At 45.5% G+C, this 23,075-nt stretch overlaps 1 protein-coding gene across 1 annotated transcript in view; it reads right to left on the bottom strand.

Moving 5' to 3' along the window:
- The window catches only part of LOC138949516 (enolase-phosphatase E1-like), a gene marked incomplete at its 3' end in the record, with an annotated part of 167,093 nt that overhangs the window by 6,600 nt on the left and 137,418 nt on the right, over positions 1–23,075 (bottom strand). Inside the window, 1 exon segment of the mRNA XM_070321344.1 lies at positions 18,163–18,282. Within this exon segment, the coding sequence (XP_070177445.1) occupies positions 18,163–18,282 (120 nt within the window).

The following is a 23,075-nucleotide window of genomic DNA, read 5'->3' as shown; positions in this document are numbered from 1 at the left end:
TAAAACATTTAGTCAAAACTTAACTAAATGTAAAAATGAAAAAACGTCTGGAGATACCATACTGAGGATCTCTCATGTCAAGTTTCATGAAGATCAGTCCAGGGGTGCGTTGCATAGGCAAAGCGCCACAGAACGTTTGCGAACGTTTTCTATGCAACGCATAGTTTTGTTGTGGCGCTCGCGAGCGTTAGCAAGCGCTCGGTACGAGTACCATTGTCCGGGGTCACTGAAGCGTAACAATTGCGAACGCTCGCCGAGAATGGTCTAGGAAACGGGGGTTTGCGGGGAGCATTCTGGAGCATTCTGTAACGTACCTGAGAGGTGGCACGCCAAAAACTATTGCACTGTACTGAGCTTTCCGGTTGACTCTCTCTCTCTCTCTCTTTCTTCCTTTCTTTCTCTCCCTTTCTTTCTCTCTCTCTCTCACACACACACACACACACACACACACACACACACAAAAACACCCACACCCACACACTCGCGCGCGCGCAAACACACATAAATACATGTGTGTATTTGCGTGTGTGTGTGCGTGTGTGTGTGTGTGTGTGTGTGTGTGTGTGTGTTAGTGTGTGTTTTATGTGTGTGGTGTGTGTGCGTGTGAGTGTGTGTGTGTGTGTATAAGGAGGTATTGCACCTCGCTCATAGCGGATTGAAAGTATGTCAAATACACGGCTGAGTAGCCGTGGGTAAGTATACTTCGATACTTCGAAAGTGTACCTTGGCCGGGCTGTCTGCGGAGCATCCGCCTACCGGCTTGCACATCTCGTCTCTACAATGCACTTTGAAAGTGGACTTTGGTCCAGCTGACAGCCTCCGACACTCGCAGCCAATCAAAAACTGCAGAGCGTCTGCAGAGCAACTGACACGCCCCCTTGACGACAATTCCCCCCCCCCCCCCCTCCCCTTTCCACCGTCCGTCCTACAAAATAAAAGCAAAACAAAGTTACTCTTTGTCAGATCATTATATTAGACAGGATCGCCAACTCCGCGCGTGCGCTAGGGCGGCAAGTTGCCGAAATAATTGTGCCGCCCAGTTCGTTTTGTTTACAGGCAAACCAAGAAAAACAAAAACAAGAGTGAGACATGATTAGCATCCGTCGCGATATAACCTTCGTGGTTGAAAACTACGTTAAACACCAAATAAAGAAAGAAAGATGTTTAGCATGAACATATACGTATACTTTTTAAAAGGAATATACCGTTACATTTCTTCTGCTGGGACAAAACATTTTAATGTGCAATGTTTTGTAATGGTTTCCCAGTGAAAAGACGACGCAAGGGAGTTAACTACCGTAACCGCGATTGAATTAATGCACAAACATTTTTTCCTTTTAATTAAATTATGTGTGGTTGCGTGCCAACGCACACAAAAACACCAGTCATAGATGAATGTCTTACTCTTCATATTTAATTGAACTTTTTAAGGTATATGTCATACATGCACCATATCTCGCGAAACGAACTGTGTTGTATATGTGTGTGTTTTTTGTTGTTGTGTTTTAAACACGCACGGTATCGAACAATATTCTCTAGCCCCTAATAGGCAAAGTACCTGTGGGACATGTCACATGAAGCACCATTTATTGATTGAGACTTCAGAGGCATGATTTGAACTATTAGGCCTAAAAAAAAACAAGAAGAGCAAACGCTCGATCGAGTCACTTTCGCAGTTCTGAATATTATATGAGGCATCAGATGGACAGGAAGAAATTGCTATTCACAACACAATGAGTCACGTTCACATAAAATTTGAGCCCGGTCACTTTTATAGTTTCCGAGAAAAGCCCAACGTTAAGTTGTGTGTTGCCGAACAGAAAAGGCTAGTTATCTCCCTTGTTTTTCTGATAACGTTCGTAAAAGGCTACAGATGTAAATACTTTGATGTAAAGAATAATCCTACAAAGTTTCAATCACATCCGATGAACTTTGTCAAAGATATAAAATGTCTAATTTTTCCTTTGACGCTGACCTGTGACCTTGAAAAAGGTCAAAGGTCAACGAAACCATCGTTAAAGTGTAGAGGTCATTGGAGGTCACGACTAAACAAAATATGAGCCCGATCGCTTTGATAGTTTCCGAGAAAAGTCCAACGTTAAGGTGGTGTCTACGGACGGCCGGCCGGCCGGCCGGACGGCCGTCCGGCCGGCCGTCCGGACAGACTAACACTGACCGATTACATAGAGTCACTTTTTCTCAAGTGACTCAAAAATAGGTGTGGTTACGGTAACCCGACCTACCCTAACCAGTGCAGAAAACGCAATGAAAGCGAAAGCGCTCGAATCGCACACTTATTTCCCTGTCAAGTAGGTTTAATTTGTACACATTAGAAAAAAAAAACTAAAAAAAAAAAATGATTGCCTACCTTCCTACCCTATTTTTTTTGGCTATGTTACCTTAACCACACCTTTTTTTTTGGCCTTAGTTCAGAGTCTTAGCAGTTCTCAGAAAATACCAGTTATCACATGCTTTACTGGGGATGGCCAAATCTCAGAATTTTACTTCGTCAGCTGGGCGGTAAAAATCAAGGGTCTGCCAAACCCGGCAAATGCAGTAGGCAGCCCAGAGATCCCTAAATACCTCTCCCAAAGATGGTACTTTTCGGCAAGATTTACAGTTTCAAGCTGTTAGGACAACTTCTTTGAACATGTGATTTTATAGAGGTTTTTTGGGGAAACTGAAAGGTAGCCTCGTCAGGGGACAACTATTCAAACCCATATCCTCATCATCTTGTTTCTCGATTGAGAATAATCATTTATAGATGACTATTATTCATTTCCCTTGTTGGGGTGTACTTGCATGTACTGGTGGTTGATTACCCAAAATAATGTCATCTCAGTGATTGAGGCTTATATGAGGCTCAGTGATTATAAATGTCACTGTTTCTTTAACGGGTTTATTCCGTTCTTTTATGTGTACTAATGGTACAGGTAGATATGGGGAGTGGTGTAGTTGTTTGTTCAACCCATCTCATTATTTTGTTTCTCCACAAACAGATAATCATTTATATATGATTTGTAGTGTACCTCATAAGATCTGAGTGTTATAATCACAGTAGCGTTGATAGTAGAGGCTGAGCGTTTCCAATGAAGGTAAACGTATTGTAGAGATCGGTAGTCAAAGCTGTTTTGCCTGTCGGTGATGAGAAGGTCATATATATTGCCCTTGGTTGGGCTGTTGCTCTCCTAATGTGAGGCAGATTAAGTTGACGTACCTCTCAGTGATTGAGGATTTCGTTGTATGTGTACCTCACACATTCTGAGGGTTATGATCACAGTAGCTTTGATAGTAGGGGCTGAGCGTTCCCAATGAAGGTGAACGTATTGTAGAGATCGGTAGTCAAGGCTGTTTTGCTTGTCGGTGATGAGAAGATCGTATATATTGCCCTTGGTTGGGCTGTTGCTCTCTTAATGTGAGGCAGATTGAGTTGAAGCACCTCTCAGTAATTGAGGGTTTCGTTGTATGTGTACCTCACAAATTCGGAGGGTTTTGATCACAGTAGCTGTGATAGTGGGGACTGAGCGTTCCCACTGGCAAGTAGGAAACTAGAGGGGAGAGTTTACGTCCTCTCAGAAACTATTTCTATTTGGGACAAGAGTTGTTGATACGCTAAGGCAACTGGCAAGTAGTTGACTCTGTGAGTTTAAGTAGATAGTTTGGTCAGAATTGATCTGAGGTCTTATTGGCGGGTAACAGTTCCCGCTCATGGGTTGGCTGGTTCGTGTAATTAGGGGATAAGTGTGTGTCACTCAACGTCCCTGTGGTTGGGGGTGGCGTCAGCGATTGGTGTAGTGGGGCTCTTAGCCTTAGGCTTGGTGGGCGGAGTTATTGTGGGGGTGATTGTTGGGCGCGAAACTGCGTCCCCCCCTGTCCGTTGCGGTTGGGTAACCATGTTACGTGTCAGTTTTTCCGTGTACTTAGCACTGGTAATCAGTGTAAGATTAAAGTAAACTGCTCCCCGCACCCCCCAAGCCAGAGAACAAGTTAGTTGATTCCAAATTGTCCATCGGGCTTTCATTGTCATGATGCCGTCTTCGCTTTGAGTCAAGTTCAACCTGAACAGTTTTAGGACGTCCTCGTTTTCCAGTGAGAACCTTAATTTTGACAGACGGAATTGCTTCGAATCTCTTCGCGCGCGGCATTATCACGTCAAGCTTTTTAACATCACCGGAAATCGCGTCCGGTAATGGCGACGTAAATTCTTGATTGGAAATTAATAGTAAACGATCGATGAAACAAAAAACGGGATCCGAAAGACACAAAAACTCAAAAGATCAAAATGTAAACTGTATGTTTTGCTAGTTTGGCTTTATTTTCGATTTGGCTCCATTCACTGAGTTATCCGAACGGCGGCAGTGCGGAACCACAGCATCCATCGCTATATATAGCTTCAGCGCGGCTACAGGGGCCTATCACCGCAAAGCAACCCGAAGACTGGGCTACACAGCCTACTCAGAGTACGTTCTCCGAGTACAAAGTACCCTTCTCACACGGCTGTCCAGCCTGTATTCAAACATACTTTGTAACCGCTATGAGCGAAGTGCAATGGGTGGTATAAGGTTGTGCGTGTGTGTATGTGTGTGTGTGAGAGTGTTTGTGCGCGTGTGTGTGTGTGTGTGGGTGTGTATGTGCGTCTGGATGTGTCAGTGTGTCACAATCTAGTGACATAGACCAAGAAAGTGTCACTCAGTGGGGTGCCTTCTCTTGGTCAATTGCGACAGAAAGCGCCTGTGCGTGAGTCGGGGCTATACAGCAAAGTTTTGCTGACAGCGCAGAGCACGGATGTTTTGTGGCGCACGGATTTTTCGGGGGTGATTCTGCTTTGCGAGGCAGAATTGTCGATAGCTGAACTTGATATGTGACAAGGTTAGTCACGTGTTTTTGTCAAGGTTGTCTGTCTGAGACACGGTAACTTGGCACTTGACACTCAGCGGCAGAAGAAGAAGGATCGATACAGCGGTTTCTAGAGTATGAGGGTCTTCACCGAATAAAATATTCGGGCACTCTAGAGGAACTTCAACGAGATATCACCTTCTCACCGCCACAGGTTCGCTGAGGACGAGTCGTCAATTTTCCTTCGCCGTGCGATGGTCTTCGCATAAGTATTCGGCAAGGGTTTTTTGGATGTTGTTGTCACTGTTGACGAACAGAGGCCATTCCAGGGAGGAAGCGGGTTTTGCTTCCATGAGAGTGCTACATTCATAGGCTGTTTGAGGTAATAAATCATTATTTAACGCTGTTGACGAGTCTGTGTTTGTGGAATGAAATAATGTCACACGCTTTCCTTCTTTGCCACTACTAAAGCAAACGTGCGCAAGATATATAGGTTACACACTCCGAGTTCTGAATATCGTGCATATTTTCCCTAGGGTCGATTTTCAGGTATTACCGAGCCTCTGGCGAGGTAATACCTGTAAATCGACCCGAGGGAAAATATGCACGATATTCAGGACGAGGTGTGTAAGCTTTTTATCCCATTACTCCGACGTTTTCATTAAAAAACCTAACTTTTTGACACAAACTTTGCGAGTGCCTGTTTACTGCTCATCAAACCTTCTGCCACCGAAAATCGTGTCATGATATTCATGTGCGAAACGAGTCCCCTTTTGTCTTTTTGTTTCCAGGATTTGAATGCATTTGATACTGTGCAGTTACCGGCTGGTTTCAGTCGGTTACCCGAGCTGGCATTCGTCACAACTGCGAAAGACCGCATTCTGATATAAATCTTCGCTTCACAGCGAGCGGACGGGAGAGAATGATACCCGAAGGGAAGTAACTCATTTTGGACCTGAGTTCAGCGGGATTCGAAAGACCGCGTGTGTGATTTTACAAGCGATGAAGATGATTGCTGAGTTTGTGCTTATTCGAGCCTTTGTGCTTCAGTGTTCAAATTTGTATTACCTACTTCTTCAATCGTCACTTACTGATTTAGGTGAGCCTAACTTTGATGTCTGTCGTTGTCTTAGGCGAGGTATCTGTCTGGGGGAAAACGGCGCACCACTGTCGAGTTGTTTTTATGCGGCAACGCATGTAGCCTAGTGGTCTCTGTATGTCCAAGATCCGACCTACTTCGCCACCTTTTATTCTAACAGTATCACCAACTTTGAAAATGGCAATTTCCATGCTGGTCAACTTGAGCCGAAGATACTACATGTACAGCAAACGACAGATCCTGCAGCAGAGGGTGCGTATCGCTAGCGCTAGCGCTACGCACCGGCAGCAGACGATAGATCTGTAGCAGACGACTGATGAGACAGCCTTGTTCTGTTGAACCATATTTAGCAATCAATGCTCTAAAAGCGATAACAAATGAACAAAACTATAAGCATACTGTTTTAGTGTAAGTTTTATTTTGTCGCTCAAGATTTTGAATCAGGATGCTCTTGGGATTGATCTAAGCGGTTGCCAATGAAGCGTACCTCGTTACGACAACTTTACTAGAGTTGTGCCCCTTGAATCACTGTGTGTCTCTGTCGCTCTCTCTCGTGCTCTCTGTCTCTCTCTCAGTCTCACCACGTCGGACAACTCATAATCTTCACTCAGCTCTATTCACCCAAACAGATTATGTGCATTCTTTGTTGTTTTCTTTATTTCTTCAATGATAATGTTTGTAGATCGTTAGCCAAACGTCAGTTCGACTTTTATACCGCAGAATATCTCAATCGTTTTGCTGAAAAAAAAGTAGTCCCGAGTTAACGATAAATATGCAGATGACCTCTATAAATTATTCAGTTGTACTCTGAGACCAAAGACAAAGACCAATGACAGGTGAGATCGAGACTCGGTTGTGATGGATAATTCATATGGTTGTGATGGATAATCCAAAATAATCCCCTCCGCAGCTAACAGAGACAAAGAGGCAGGTCATGGGATAATGTATGTTACACGCTTTGGAGCATGTGCAAGAACGGATTCAAACTCGAAATCGTCCCTCCAAAAGCCCCAAAATGCACACACGACTTTTATTTCTCCTGCTGTTGTCGTGTCTTCTCTTTACAAATTCTTCAACGCTGAGAATACTGAAAACAGCATCCCAGACTACAGTACTGTTTCCATACGCGAGTTTAGCTTCCCTTGGAAAGTGGCTCGCTCAGGAGGCCTGTTAGTCTGAAACTAGAAGGACAGAGTTCTGAACATAGATGACAAAGACCCCGGAAAGAACAAACATTTCGCGGATGCAGACACAGAAAGACGTCATGAAGAATGGAATGCTTCAAAAGATACAGACTGTGACGATGACTGTGACGTCATTCACATATACCGAGACGTCATTCATAGTTGTTCGTTCACTTTCGTCAAAAAGTAGATCTCTCCACAATGGCTGCTCCTGTGTTTAGGTTTATCAAGCGTGAGTACGCAAAACGTGTTTGTTCTCTCCTCTGTTGAAGCTGTGAGACATAATCGCCATTACGAGCTAGTCGTGTGACAGAGAGTTGTCTTGCACACTCGACTGCTGCTGTTTCACTCCGGCTAAAGCCGTCGTGAAACATCTACAGTCTCGTGTGCAAGAAAACTCTCTGTCACACGACTAGCTCGTAATAGCGGGTACTCTCTGTTGTTCTTTCCAGGTTAGCGCATAATTTGCTCTCTGTGACGCTAAAATACTAATCTGTATATGGTTTTTGCAGATAGGGAGAGAAGGACGGAAAACGGCTGTTTTGTTGTTGTGAAAAATCCATTTGTGCAGGCCCACGTGCTCGATGAGATATGTAAAGATGACATGTTTAAAGGTGGAGGGTGAGGGGTAGCTGACATGTTTAGTGCACCGATGCTTTCTGTTTGCAGCCTTTCCTAACTTCTGTTCGGCTGCCTTTGCGGGACACTGCTAGCTGCAGACGTGGTAACCGGGACCGGACTTAACCAGCAAACCGGCTAACCAGCGAACCGGCTAACCAGCTAACCAGCGAACCGGCTAACCAGCTAACCAGCGACTGGGTGCGGCGCCTGATGCCTCCACAGTTCCCTGCTTCGTCACCACGCTAACCAGCACTTCATTCGACGGAGCAGTTGTGGAGGCTAAAAAGACTAATTACAGGCCGTCCACCCAGTGGCCAAAGAAAGCTAAGTGCACCATGTCTTATGCACCCCGTTGACCACCGTTGTCATTTATGCTATCTGTAATTATATTCGAGTAGTGACGACGTGGGGTGTGTGACACTTGCATGAACTAGCACTTTTGGAGCAGAACAGTCGTATTTTCTTATCTTTACACGGGATCAGCGTGTTACTATAATTTTCTATATTCTAACTGGCATTTTGTCAGTGACCATTGGTTTTTACGTTTTGTGAACGTAAAAGAACATATTTGAGTGAAGTCTCGAGGGAGGTGGCGAGTTTTTACATAAACAGGCGTCTGAAACTTATACTTTTGTTGTCTCTATTTAATTGTATGACTGCGAGAGTGGATCGTGGTGTGGTTAGTTAGTTAGTAGTAACTAACCGTTTCATAATCACCTTAAGTGATATAGTGAAACGTGACACATGGGGGCCAAGCCGGGATTTACTCAGTTAATTTCCAACTGATAAAGACCCACCAATTAAGGATAACTAAGAGCAGAATATAATCTCGTCAGTGCTCGACTTATTTTCTGCTTGGTGCTACCCTTTTTTGTATAGTTTTGATCATATACCACACCTTAAGCGATTCACATCTTGCAGGAAATGTAAATTGTAATTTGTGAGCTATTGTATGCGCTAACTGTGATTACTCCCCTTTCCTTTGTTTGTGAATCTTTGTTGTTGTACGTTCAGAGTTTTCCGTTGCAGAGAGCTGAGCGGGGTTAGCGGATTTGTTATTCGTTTTACTCATTGTTCTCTACATTGTTGTTTCGCATTGTTGTTTCGCAACAGGTTACATTTCTTCCGTCTTGTTTTACTTGGATTTTTCTCCATATTTTGACTTTGTTGGAATTTGGGGGGGGAGGGTCCGAGGACTTCTGTCCTAACCAAGGCTGTGGGAAACACTCTGTTTCACCGCAAAAAGCAGCCGATAAAGTAGGCCACGGCTGTGGGAAACACTTTGTTTTACCGCAAAAAGCAGCCATAAAGTAGGCTACGCGTTTTGATCTACACCGTTTGGATTTTTCTTCTGCATTTTCTGGTCGCTGGACTTTTTTATCCATTGTTTCATCACCGCGTGTTCTAGCTATAGCTGCGTTAGACTTACCTTTGTGATAAAGCTTTTCTAAACTAACCATGGCTACAGGGGGATCTCCTACAAGGAGAATAACTTTTGAGACTCCTGGCAGTGAGGAACAGACAGAGCGAGACGCACGCGGTAGAGCGCGTAGTTTAGTTAAACGCAAGGAGTTGGAACGTAGGGAAGACATAGAGCGACAGACGAGAAAAGAAGAGCTTGACAGACAAGAACGACAGGCCGAACGAGACAGACAGGACAAGAAGGACGAACTTGACAGACAAGAAAGAGAACGACAGGCCGAACGTCAGGCAGAACGAGACAGACAGGAAAAGAAGGACGAACTTGACAGACAAGAAAGAGAACGTGACAGACAAGAAAGGGAACGACAGGCCGAACGACAGGCCGAACGTGACCGACAGGACAAGAAAGACGAACTTGAGAGACAAGAAAGATGAACGTGACAGACAAGAAAGGGAACGACAGGCCGAACGACAGGCCGAACGTGACCGACAGGACAAGAAAGACGAACTTGAGAGACAGGAACGACAGGCCGAACGTGACAGACAGGACAAACAGGCCGAACGCGAGCACCAGCTAGAGCTAGCTAGGCTACAGGCCGAGAAGGGTACGCTTACTCAGGCTAGCGCGCCGACGTTTGTTGCTGACCGTACGAGACTGCCGACGTTCGACGATGACAAAGACGAGCTCGACGACTTTCTACGCCGGTTTGAGCGTATTGCATCTGACCAGAAGTGGGAAGAGGCCACGTGGGCTAGCCGCCTCAGCACTTGCTTAAAGGGACGCGCATTGCAGCTCTACAACGCTTTGGATGACGACGAGGCGAGGGACTATCAGGCACTAAAGAAGGCGTTACTCCAGCGCTTCAACCTGACTGCTGAAGCCTACCGACGACGTCTGCGGAACAGCAAGAGACTGAGCGGCGAGCTGAGTCATCAGTTTGTGGCACGTCTAAATCTTTACCTGCGGCGCTGGGTGGAGATGGCCGAGAAGAACTGGACCGTCGACGACCTTGCCGACCTCATTGTCATGGAACAACTGATGTCCAGCCTGCGACCTGAGGTGGTGACCTTCGTGCAGGAGCACCAGCCTAAGACTACTCAGGAGGCAGCCGACTGGATCAGAGTACACGAGGACGCCCAGGCGATCTCCGGCAAACCTTCAGGCTCACGGCCGGGAAAATCAGGAAATTCAGGTTCTTCAGGACCCAAGGACGGGAAGGACGATCAGGGACACAAGGGATCAAGTTCCAGAACTGACATCCAGTGTTTCTACTGTAACAAGCGGGGCCACGTGAAGAAAGACTGCCATAAGCGACAGGCTGACCAGAAGGGCGTACATTTTGTGGGCAGTGAGGAGTTCAGGGACGTCACGAGCTCATGCACAATTCCACAACTCTGCGTTCCGTGCTCCAGGAAACATTTCCAGCCCCACTGCAACGTCTACGTCAACGGAGTGAAGGGCGAAGGTCTGCGGGACACCGGGGCAGACATGATAGTGGTTCGGGCGAGTCTAGTTCCAGCTATGGCCTACACAGGAGACAGCATCAGGGTGAGAATGGCCGAGGCATCTCACGCTTACGACTTGAACACGGCGGTGATCAAGGTCGTAACACCGTTGTTCACGGGGACCATTGTGGCCGTCGTCATGGACGATCCTCCATGCGACCTGCTCATTGGGAACCGTGTCCAGTTTGTGGACGGCGTCACCAGGGAGGTTCCCGTTTATCGGTCTCCCGACGTCATTTCAGTGCTCACGCGGGCACAGGTGGAGCGAGAGAATAAACCTCTCAAACCCCTACCTGCTGCACGAGCTGCCCTGGGGAACGTGACCCCCGCGCTTCTTGCGAAGGCTCAGGACTCTGACCCGACATTAGCTACTCCTCGGGAGCACGCGAAGTCGGGGAAGGTGAAGCTGAGCGGGAAGCATGGGAAGTCAAAGTTCCTCAGGGAGAAGAAGTTGCTCTACCGTGAGTTTAGCAACAAAGAAGGAGCTTTCAAACAGGTTGTCGTGCCTCGCGAGTTTCGCGAGGGTGTCATGGCAACGGCACACGACTCGATTCTGGGAGGTCATCTTGGCACCAAGAAGACCACGGACCGTGTGTGGCGCCACTTCTATTGGCCAGGCATCTGTACGGATGTCCGACGTTTCTGTGCGTCATGCGACAAGTGCCAGAAGGTGGTTGCCAAAGGAAGGTCCCCTTAGAGAAGATGCCGCTCATCGACGAACCCTTTCGTCGGGTGGCAGTTGACATCATCGGGCCCATCTTGCCTGCGTCTGAGGACGGAAACAGATACATTTTGACCATGGTGGACTACGCCACTCGATACCCAGAGGCGATCCCTCTGAAATCGATCGAAGCTACGCGAGTAGCTGAGGCACTGGTTACCATGTGGTCCCGGCTGGGAATTCCATCAGAAGTACTCACCGACAGAGGCACGCAGTTCACGGGAGGAGTGATGGCGGAGGCAGCACGACTGCTATCACTGGAGCAGCACTTCACCACCCCTTACCATGCCCAGTGCAACGGACTGGTGGAAAGGTTCAATGGTACCCTGAAAACCATGCTGAGGAAACTGGCTCAGGAGAAACCACGCACGTGGGACAGGTACATGCCAGCACTGCTTTTTGCATACCGCGAGGTTCCTCAGGAGAGCTTGGGTTTTTCCCCATTCGAGCTGTTGTACGGCAGACAGGTACGCGGTCCCATGGCTATTCTGCGTCAGGCTTGGACGGACGAAGAAGCTGACGAGGAGGTGCAGACGACAGCGACCTACATCGTAGAACTCAGGAACAGGATTGAAGAGACCTGCAAACTGGCTCAAGAGAACCTGGGAAGAGCAGCACAGCGTTATGCGCGGGGATTCGACCGCAAGCCACGGCCGCGCAGCTTCAAGATTGGAGAACGAGTGTTACTACTTCTACCTGTCAAACACAACAAGCTACATCTTCAGTGGCAAGGACCTTTTGAGGTGACAGCGAGGGTGGGCCAGAACGACTACAGGATCATGATGCACGGGAAAGCACGCCTGTACCACGCCAACCTGCTGCGCGCCTACATAGAGAGGACTGCCTATGGGGATAAGAACAAAGACAAGAAGAACAAAGACAAGAAGACAGAGAAGGTTGCAGTCATCAGGGGTGAAACGAGGGGTTGCTCGTTCTTGTGGACGACCTTTCTGTCTGGAAACAGACCATCAACCTCTGCAATATCTTCAGGTTGCAAGGTTGGCAAACGCCAGACTTATGCGCTGGGCGTTGATTCTCCAACCGTACCAATTCACGGTACGCGTCATTCCGGGCGCCAACAATGTTGGAGCCGATTTTCTCTCTCGGGCTGTAGAGGAGAACATGACTGGGAGCGAAACCGAGGTTTCGTCTTGAAGAGGGGAGGTGTGTCACAATCTAGTGACATAGACCAAGAAAGTGTCACTCAGTGGGGTGCCTTCTCTTGGTCAATTGCGACAGAAAGCGCCTGTGCGTGAGTCGGGGCTATACGGCAAAGTTTTGCTGACAGCGCAGAGCACGGATGTTTTGTGGCGCACGGATTTTTCGGGGGTGATTCTGCTTTGCGAGGCAGAATTGTCGATAGCTGAACTTGATATGTGACAAGGTTAGTCACGTGTTTTTGTCAAGGTTGTCTGTCTGAGACACGGTAACTTGGCACTTGACACTCAGCGGCAGAAGAAGAAGGATCGATACAGCGGTTTCTAGAGTATGAGGGTCTTCACCGAATAGAATATTCGGGCACTCTAGAGGAACTTCAACGAGATATCACCTTCTCACCACCACAGGTTCGCTGAGGACGAGTCGTCAATTTTCCTTCGCCGTGCGATGGTCTTCGCATAAGTATTCGGCAAGGGTTTTTTGGATGTTGTTGTCACTGTTGACGAACAGAGGCCATTCCAGGGAGGAAGCGGGTTTTGCTTCCATGAGAGTGCTACATTCATAGGCTGTTTGAGGTAATAAATCATTATTTAACGCTGTTGACGAGTCTGTGTTTGTGGAATGAAATACTCTCTGTTGTTCTTTCCAGGTTAGCGCATAATTTGCTCTCTGTGACGCTAAAATACTAATCTGTATATGGTTTTTGCAGATAGGGAGAGAAGGACGGAAAACGGCTGTTTTGTTGTTGTGAAAAATCCATTTGTGCAGGCCCACGTGCTCGATGAGATATGTAAAGATGACATGTTTAAAGGTGGAGGGTGAGGGGTAGCTGACATGTTTAGTGCACCGATGCTTTCTGTTTGCAGCCTTTCCTAACTTCTGTTCGGCTGCCTTTTCGGGACACTGCTAGCTGCAGACGTGGTAACCGGGACCGGACTTAACCAGCAAACCGGCTAACCAGCGAACCGGCTAACCAGCTAACCAGCGACTGGGTGCGGCGCCTGATGCCTCCACAGTTCCCTGCTTCGTCACCACGCTAACCAGCACTTCATTCGACGGAGCAGTTGTGGAGGCTAAAAAGACTAATTACAGGCCGTCCACCCAGTGGCCAAAGAAAGCTAAGTGCACCATGTCTTATGCACCCCGTTGACCACCGTTGTCATTTATGCTATCTGTGATTATATTCGAGTAGTGACGACGTGGGGTGTGTGACACCTGCATGAACTAGCACTTTTGGAGCAGAACAGTCGTATTTTCTTATCTTTACACGGGATCAGCGTGTTACTATAATTTTCTATATTCTAACTGGCATTTTGTCAGTGACCATTGGTTTTTACGTTTTGTGAACGTAAAAGAACATATATATTTGAGTGAAGTCTCGAGGGAGGTGGCGAGTTTTTACATAAACAGGCGTCTGAAACTTATACTTTTCTTGTCTCTATTTAATTGTATGACTGCGAGAGTGGATCGTGGTGTGGTTAGTTAGTTAGTAGTAACTAACCGTTTCATAATCACCTTAAGTGATATAGTGAAACGTGACACAGTGTGTGTGTATATGTCTGGGTGTATGTAAGTGCATGTTTGTGTGTGTGTGTGCGCGCGCGCGTGTGTGTTTGTCCGTGTGTGCGTTAGTATGTATGTGTGTGTGTGTGTGTGTGTGTTGAGGGTGGTGTGTGTGTGTATGTGTTTGTGGTTGGGCATGTGTGTGTGTGTGTGTGTGAATATATACTGTTCAAAAAAAGAAACGCATAGTTGTTACTTGCCAAATTTGTTTTATTTTTCGAAAAAATTAACAGAAAATCCAATATTTAGATTATTTGTTTGAAATTTGGTATGGACACAGTTGAATGCACACACAGTTCATTTGCATCTTCAAATCAATCAGTCAATCAATACGATTGGGTGCCGAGGCTGTCAAGTCAGTAGGGGGTGTGACTGCCTTGAGCAGCAACAACTGCCCGGCACCTTCTGGGCATGGACTGGATCAGATGCCGGATATCTTGCTGTGGGATGGTGTCCCACTCCTCCTGAAGTGCCTGCAATAGATCGCGGTGATTTTCCGGCGCTTCTTCTCGCCTGCGCACACGTCTGTCCAATTCATCCCAGAGGTGTTCTATCGGGTTCATGTCTGGCGACATGGATGGCCAGGGAAGCACCTGGACATGGTGGTCGGTGAGGAACTGGGTGGTGAGTCGTGCTGTGTGCGGGCGAGCGTTGTCCTGCTGGAATATGGCATCCTGGTCAGCCAGAAGAGGAAGGGCGTGTGGGCGCAGAATTTCCTCCACGTATCGCTGGGCAGTTATGCGCCCTTGGACGTGCACCAGGGTGCTCCTTCCAGCGGTATTGATCGCCCCCCACACCATGACGCCTCCACCACCATGAACGGGTGCCTCATCCACACAGTTGGGCGCGTAACGTTCGTTTACTCTCCGGTAGACCCTCCTCCGACCATCATGTCGCTGGAGCAGAAAGTAGGACTCGTCGCTGAACCACACGTGTCTCCAGTGATTCCGGACGGTCCAGCGAAGGTGCTGGTTGCCCCACTGCACTCGGTTCTGGCGATGGCGGCGGGTGAGGACAGCTCCTCTGTGAGGTCTGCGAGCTCTCAAACCAGCTTCATGCAGGCGGTTCCGCACGGTCTGGTCCGATAATCGGTGTGGCCCGGGGAGAGCCTGGACAGAAGATGAGGCCGACAGGAAACGATTCCGGAGGTGGCGGAGCCGTATGAAGCGGTCGTGAGCAGCAGTTGTCGCCCTTGGTCTTCCCGCTCGTGACAAGTCAGCAACGGAGCCAGTGGCTTGAAACCTGACCCACAGTCTACTGATGGTGCTCTGGGACACGTGGAAGTGCCTGGCGATTGCACTTTGACTTTGGCCTGCTTGTAAACGACCCAATGCAATTTGGCGGTCTTCTCTGCTCAATCGGGCCATCTTTCGTCGCTGAATTGTCGTCTGATTTCTTTGTGGCGAACAATCCGCTTTTATGGGTTTTGGAAGACATGGTGAGAGCTCAATATTCTCCGAGTTTCACGAGATTACACTGAAGCATGACGAGTGGTCATGCCAAATGAGCAATTTTGACATTGTAGCCACTGATAACGCATGCGTCACGTGCAGAGCTCACTTGTGGCAATGGACGAAAGGTCGACGACCAGATAAACATTTTCTGCAGTTTGGTGGATATCCTTGTAGCCATATAACTAAATTAACCAAATATTACAAGCTATGCGTTTCTTTTTTTGAACAGTATATATGTGTGTGTGTGTGTCTGTGTGTGTGTCTGTGTGTATTTGTATGCGCGCGCACGCGCGTGTGATTGTGCGAGTATGTGTGTGTGTGTGCGTGTGTGTAGTAAGTGTGTGTGTTCGTGTGCGTGTAAGTGTGCGTGTGTGTGTGTGTGTGTGTGCGTGTGTGTTGTGTGTGTGTGTGTGTGCATGTGTGTGTGTGCGCGTTAGTATATGTGTGAGTGTCTGTGTGTTTGTGCTTGTTTATGTGTGTTTGTGTATACATGTGTGTGTGTGTGTATGTGTGTTTGTGTGTGCGCATGTGTGCATAGTGCTTTTAGTTATGCGCTATATAAATCTCCTTAATCAATAAATGCATGTGTGTGTGTGTGTGTGTCTGTGTGTATGTGTGTGTGTGTGATTGTGTGATTGTGTGTGTGTGTGTGTGTTTGTGCGTGTATGTGTGTGCATGTATGTGTGTGCATGCTAATGTGTGTGAGTGAGTGCGCGCGTGTGCATGTGTGTGTGTATACGTGTGTGTGTGTGTGTGTGTGTGTGTGTGTGTGTGTGAGTGTGTAGGTGTGTGTGCGTGTGTGTGTGTGCGTGTGTGTGTGTGTGCGTGGGTGTGTGTGTGTGTGTGTGTGTGCGTTAGTGTATGTGAGTGTCTGTTAAGGGTGGTGTGTGTGTGTGAAAGTATATGTTCGTGTGTGTGGATGTGTGTGTGTGTCGGGGGGGGGGGTGTTTGAGGTTGTGTGTGTGTGTGTGTGTGTGTGTGTGTGTGTGTGTGTGTGTGTTTCTGGATGAATATATGTGCATGTGCATGTGAGGGTGTGTGTGTGTGTGTGTTGCTTGTTTCACGAGATCGAACTTATGATTGAAAAGGCTGCCGACCCTAAACATTCACAGAGAGAAGAATGCGTGCAGAAAGTGACCCTTGTGGCTTATTGTGATAAGGCATAAGAGAGAATAAGGCATAAGAGAGAAAGAACTCTCTCTGTCTCTTGTCTTTCTTGGCTCTCTCTCTCTCTCTCTGTGTCTCTGTCTCTCTCTGCTCTGTCTCTGTCTGTCTATCTCTCTCTCTGTCTCTCTCTGCTCTGTCTCTCTCTGTCTCTTGTCTCTCTCGGCTCTCTCTCTCTCTCTCGCTCTCTCTCTCCTCTCTCTGTCTCTCTCTGCTCTGTCTCTGTCTCTCTCTCTGTCTCTGTCTCTTGTCTCGCTCGGCTCTCTCTCTCTCCCTCTCTCTCTCCCTCTCTCTCTCCCTCTCTCTCTCTCTTTCTCTCTCTCTCTTTCCCCTCCCCACCACCTTCCTATTTCCGTGTAATGAATTGTGTGGGTGTATTATTTTGCTTGTGTGTGTTCCTACCATATATTACCAAAAATAGACCCCGTTGTAACCTTGGACTTTGACGAGAGCAAACCAGACTTGTATCGTACATGGAGCTCATCTGACCCCTTGACGTTTTACATGTTTCAAAGATCGAGCTTCAAAAACGGGAAAAACCGAAAAGCAAATGCTTGTACGACTTATCTTCGTCATGTCCCATAACCGTGCAACCCCCCTTCCAAGACCCCCCCCCCCCCAATCCCCACCCGATTGAAGAATCCATCCCTGCTTACCCCCCTCCCCCATCTATCCTAGCTAACAGGAGACTCTCTCCTTTGTAAGACCTTCCATCTCAGATGTTGTATTTATAATCTCAAAAACATTACCCCCATTTTAAGACTTTTCTAAGACTCCTTTTTAAGACCTGATTTTCTCAGATTTGAGGTCTTAAAAGGAGGATTCTACTGTATATTACTGGCCGAGGCAAAGCTCCAACAATTTCTGAGAAAACCTCATTTTATTTCTTTTATTAACATAACCCAACTGTGACGCTAGCTTCCAAAACGCCTGAGAAAATGTCAATAGTACGCTTTTATGAATCGAACATGACCTCCCCTTGGAAATAAAATCTTGACGAGGGTCAATCAAACTTGGGTCAAGTGGGGAGACTATTAAACCCTTAAAGTGTGTAAAGTTTCATAGGTCTAACTTAAAAAAACATTCGAAATAACCTCAACGTTAAGTTTTCATAAATCGAACATGACCTCGATGTGACCCCAAAATTTGACGAGGGTCAACCAACCAGGGGTGATGTCGTGAAAATCATGAAACCCATAATTCATGCGTGAAAAGTTTTAAAGGTTTAGCTAGAAAAAACATCCAAAATAACCTCAACGTTGAGGTTTTTGTCCAATGACAGACAGGCGGATTGCCGCCCATACAGACGGACACGGATGAGTACTAAGACTCACCGATTTCTCAATTTAAATCAAAACTGATTTGTTTGCTGTACCTAAACACGGCCTGACTGTGACTGAAATGTGACGAGATTGATATGAAAGTTCCACTCACCCATGGCTTCAATTTCACAGAGATATATCCGATAATTGCTTAAGTAGGCTTGTATGTCTCGCTTCTGTAAACGAAAATATCGCCCAGTGACCACGTGGTTGCAAGTGGTGGGGTAGACCGCTGCAAATGCAAAAAAGGCAACAGTCATTTAGTTCTGTCTTCTCTGCTTAATTCTTAGTCGAGTGCTTCTTTCTGCTTCACAAAATAAACATGTATGCACAAGATGCATGATATGTGACTGATCATATACATGTTACCTTCGCGTAAAAAAAACAAAAAACAAGTCGCGTAAGGCGAAAATACAACATTTAGTCAAGTAGCTGTCGAACTCACAGAATGAAACTGAACGCAATGCCATTTTTCAGCAAGACCGTATACTCGTAGCATCGTCAGTCCACCGCTCATGGCAAAGGCAGTGAAATTGACAAGAAGAGCGGGGTAGTAGTTGCGCTAAGAAGGATAGCACGCTTTTCTGTACCTCTCTTTGTTTTAACTTTCTGAGCGTGTTTTTAATCCAAACATATCATATCTATATGTTTTTGGAATCAGGAACCGACAAGAAATAAGATGAAAGTGTTTTTAAATTGATTTGGACAATTTAATTTTGATAATAATTTTTATATATTTAATTTTCAGAGCTTGTTTTTAATCCAAATATAACATATTTATGTTTTTGGAATCAGAATATAATGGAGAATAAGATGAACGTAAATTTGGATCGTTTTATAAATTTTTATTTTTTTTTACAATCTTCAGATTTTTAATGACCAAAGTCATTAATTAATTTTTAATCCACCAAGCTGAAATGCAATACCGAAGTCCGGGCTTCGTCGAAGATTACTTGACCAAAATTTCAACCAATTTGGTTGAAAAATGAGGGCGTGACAGTGCCGCCTCAACTTTCACGAAAAGCCGGATATGACGTCATCAAAGACATTTATCAAAACAATGAAAAAAACGTTCGGGGATTTCATACCCAGGAACTCTCATGTCAAATTTCATAAAGATCGGTCCAGTAGTTTAGTCTGAATCGCTCTACACACACACACACACACACACACAGACACACGCACATACACCACGACCCTCGTCTCGATTCCCCCCTCGATGTTAAAACATTTAGTCATAACTTGACTAAATGTAAAAAGAAGCTCCAAACAAGATACAAATGTTTATTATATACGAAACAGTGCACCACACCTTTTTCTCTCTTTCTTTCACTCGCCCGCCCGTAATCGGAGAGGTATTCCGTCCGGAAACTAGGATTTTAATTTTCTTACAAATTAACTGGGAATTGTTTTAAACATGTTCGGATCAACTGAATACAACTATCTGTTTTTATTTATTTGTCATTTAATTCATTGTTCAGGGTATCTCTTAGTCAATGAGCCATCACGTAGTTTCTCTTGCTGATGTGTGTCTATCTCATGCGTGCCTCTGCAACATAAAGTGGCAATATGACGACGCAAACTAAAATGTATTGTAACAATCGATTTCCAGATGACTAGAACGTGTCACAGACACAGTCAAACCCGGTTATTGACCCCACAAGTTAAGTATGGGATTTTCCAAACGTTTTTCGTGGACTTCCTACTGAAAAGTAATAGTATTAGTTATCGTTAGATTTGACCGTGATATCAACATTTATCAGTCTGAATGTCGAGAAAGCTGAAATCATATCAGATCGAGGCGGGAGCCGGGATCTGATATGATTCAGCCTTTTGAGACATTCAGACTGATAAATGTTGATATCACGGTCAAATCTAACGATAACGATTTTATCGCATTCGATTTCAGGCTACTGCCATGTTGGAAATGTTGGATTTGTCTTTTCCTGCTTTCGCATTGAACTTCGTTGCTCTTACTTTTATTTTTCAGTAACAGTTTCTTTTTCGCAGTCAAAAATAACGCATTTAAAATGCAAACAGAAAACAAATATACGGTCTAAACATATCACAAGCAAAGGCTAACAAGTTCAGTGGAGTTGGAAGGAACAGCGAAGTACGAACGTCCCAGTTACTTCATCAGTCCGGCGTAGACGTTTTGACTGTGCGATTTGGCAATTCTGAACGATGGCAGGAACTGAAGTGCGCCAGGCTGTAGCAGTGAAGTCCTCTGGCTCATTTTCTGTGTCCAAAAAAGCTTCCAGGTATTTGTCGGCGTCGACGGACTGCTTAATAATGTTGTCGAAGCTTAGTCCAACTGCGTGCAGACGACGCATCCAAAATGGCGTCCTCCGAAGGCGCTGTAACTGTGTGAAACTGAAATGTGCCTAGGGTTGATGTTGTATGGCTACGACTAAGAAGGGTGGAGCATGGTTCATGCAGGTGCAAACTTTTTAAATCGTCTGCTTATTTCCTGCCTGTTTGTGAGTGATGTGCGCTCAAAACACTGTAAGAGATCTCGCAGTTTTCTGAGTACTGGTACTTTCAAGGTCAGCCTTATTTATGGCTGTTCCAACCACCTCAGTCGGTAAGATTGTAACATTCTTTTCTACTGCTTCTCTGTTAAAGCTGGGGGGGGGAGAAGTTGTTTTTTTCGTCATTGCACAGCTTAATCTTTCTGATGCAGTTACTTTCCTTTTATAAATTTCTGATTTTTAAAAGAAGGGGGACATTTGTTTCCTTCAGGTGATATTTTTTTTCTTCAAAACAAAAATTCATAAACTACTTCCTGCACGATATCAAATTCACCAGGCACTTCATGCGCGATATCAATTGATATACAGTTTCTAGTTGACCAATGACAACAGCTGCTTTTGTCATTGTGATCAGTAGAAAAGAGATAATTAATGTTGTGCGCAGGTTACAATGCACATAACACTCTCAGTCACATCAACACACAGTCGAAAAACACGCACGTGGGGGTCAGCTCACACGGACGCATTTTTCAATACAGTCTAGGAGAGAAACTGGTCACAAAGCACCCAGTACATGCCAGAGAGATAGGAGAATCGGCACAATCAAAGGAAATACCATAATCATTCAATAGATATGGAAATGTTAAGATTTACTGTGAAAATGCTAGCAAAAATGGCGACCAAAAACGGGAACGCACACTACGAGTGTCTTTGCCGACTTACCTCCCGTTCTGTGTTGTTGATAATAGTCGTGTCTGTGCTGTTTTTGTTGAAATAGTATGTAATAAACTGATGCAGTTCTTGAAATGTTGCAAATTATTGTTGTCTTTGTGAAATGGGAGAGTATTCTGAGGCGTAATCTGCATACGGCTGATGTCACACATAGGGTACCCCACTTCGATCAGCGTATCACTCCAAATGAGCTTCATAGTAGAAAAGCAAATACACTACCAAAACACTGCATAACAGATCTACAAGTCTGAGCCAGAATCATTGAAATTTACTTTCTGTATAAAATATTGCAATCAAATTTGTTCACGCCGTCACACATGCAAAGCAGGTTACCCTCGCCTTCGATTCAAAGTAACTCCACTCTGTCTGAATTACCATCGAAACGCAGATAACGAACAGATTCGGAGATTACACGCCACACATTTATGATATTTTACAAACAAATTTCAACGGTGTTGTTTCGCGATAAACAGCCATAAACAAACAAATGTGGCGCCGTCACGTCGCCTCGGAAGGAGAAACGCAGGTTACCAAGAGGTTGTTTCCCATACCTGTCTGATTAAAATCATCGTTTTTCACGAATCAAGGCTCTTTGGCAAATCTGGTGAGTTGGAAACTGTCTATGAATGTTTCATTTAATGTCAAATGCGTACATTCTTGTCGATATTGTTACCTTTGGGCGCATACATGAAGTCAATGGTCGTGTTTTCCTAAAGTGACTTTTGTCAGCATAGAACTTACTCAAACTGATGTCATCGCTTTACGGCTCGCGCGCCAGTTTCTCTCTTACCGGATGCGTCGTTACTACGCGGACTCTATTAAAACAGGAATACTGAGTTATCTCCCAACTGAGACGAAAGTGATTGCAGATTGGTCGACTTTGAGAGTGATCTCCGTTATGTTCTTCACAGTTATGATAAAGACATCGTTCTAAGGTTAAAACAAGTGGAAATGCTGAGAGTGCTGTGGGAAGGAGACCGTGAAATTGTTGCATCACTCCCAACTAGTTACGGAACAAAATATCGTCTTCTTCGTAGCCAAAGTTGATTATCACGTGACACTTTTGCCATATTTAGAGCTGTTTGCACAGTAAATACATCCGCGAAAGATAGCTCGCTTGAAACTGTCTTACATATAATAATAATAATAATAATAACGGGCATTTATAAAGCGCCTTATCAAAAGTTCAAAGCGCGGGACAACAATACATGTATACAAAAATCATACAATCACTGTCAGATTCAAACAACACATCATGCACATCTCCCATCAATTCCTTTGTAATGTAAAAATTACACAACACCATGAAAAATCATTATCGACGAAAAAAATTCGATCGACAGATCATAACTAAATTTGAACACAGCTAAGCTCACTGTATACAAATACAATACCTGTAAACAAAATAAGTTGCTGCCTTATTGTCTACTTCACAATTAGGGGGCCCGGTAGCTCAGTATATACACACCAGGGTGGATCAGTTAGTTTGTAATGGGGGTGTTCTTAGAATTCAAGAGTGTAAATCGAGGTCGCAAAGCGATCAACCCCCACCCCTCCTCACCCCCAGAAAAAAAATCGCTCGTGAGATCCATTACACATTTTGAGCACATGTTTCTCTGAGCTATATGTGACCCTCCACCACGAAATGAGTCGCATGTCACCTCGCGCGGTTCTGCGCTAGGCTCAATATAAGTCCGGGGAGTGTCTGATAACAGTGTGAGGGTCACCTTAGTCACAGGCTTATAACTCAAACAGTTTTCGCTCTTTTCTAAAACGATTTTCATCACGGGATAGAGCATAAAAAACTCTTTAGGAAAATGTA

Source organism: Littorina saxatilis, linkage group LG15 (genome assembly GCF_037325665.1).
Source record: "Littorina saxatilis isolate snail1 linkage group LG15, US_GU_Lsax_2.0, whole genome shotgun sequence".
Classification (NCBI taxonomy): Eukaryota; Metazoa; Mollusca; class Gastropoda; order Littorinimorpha; family Littorinidae; genus Littorina; species Littorina saxatilis.
This window is presented reverse-complemented; position numbering and strand designations above follow the sequence as displayed.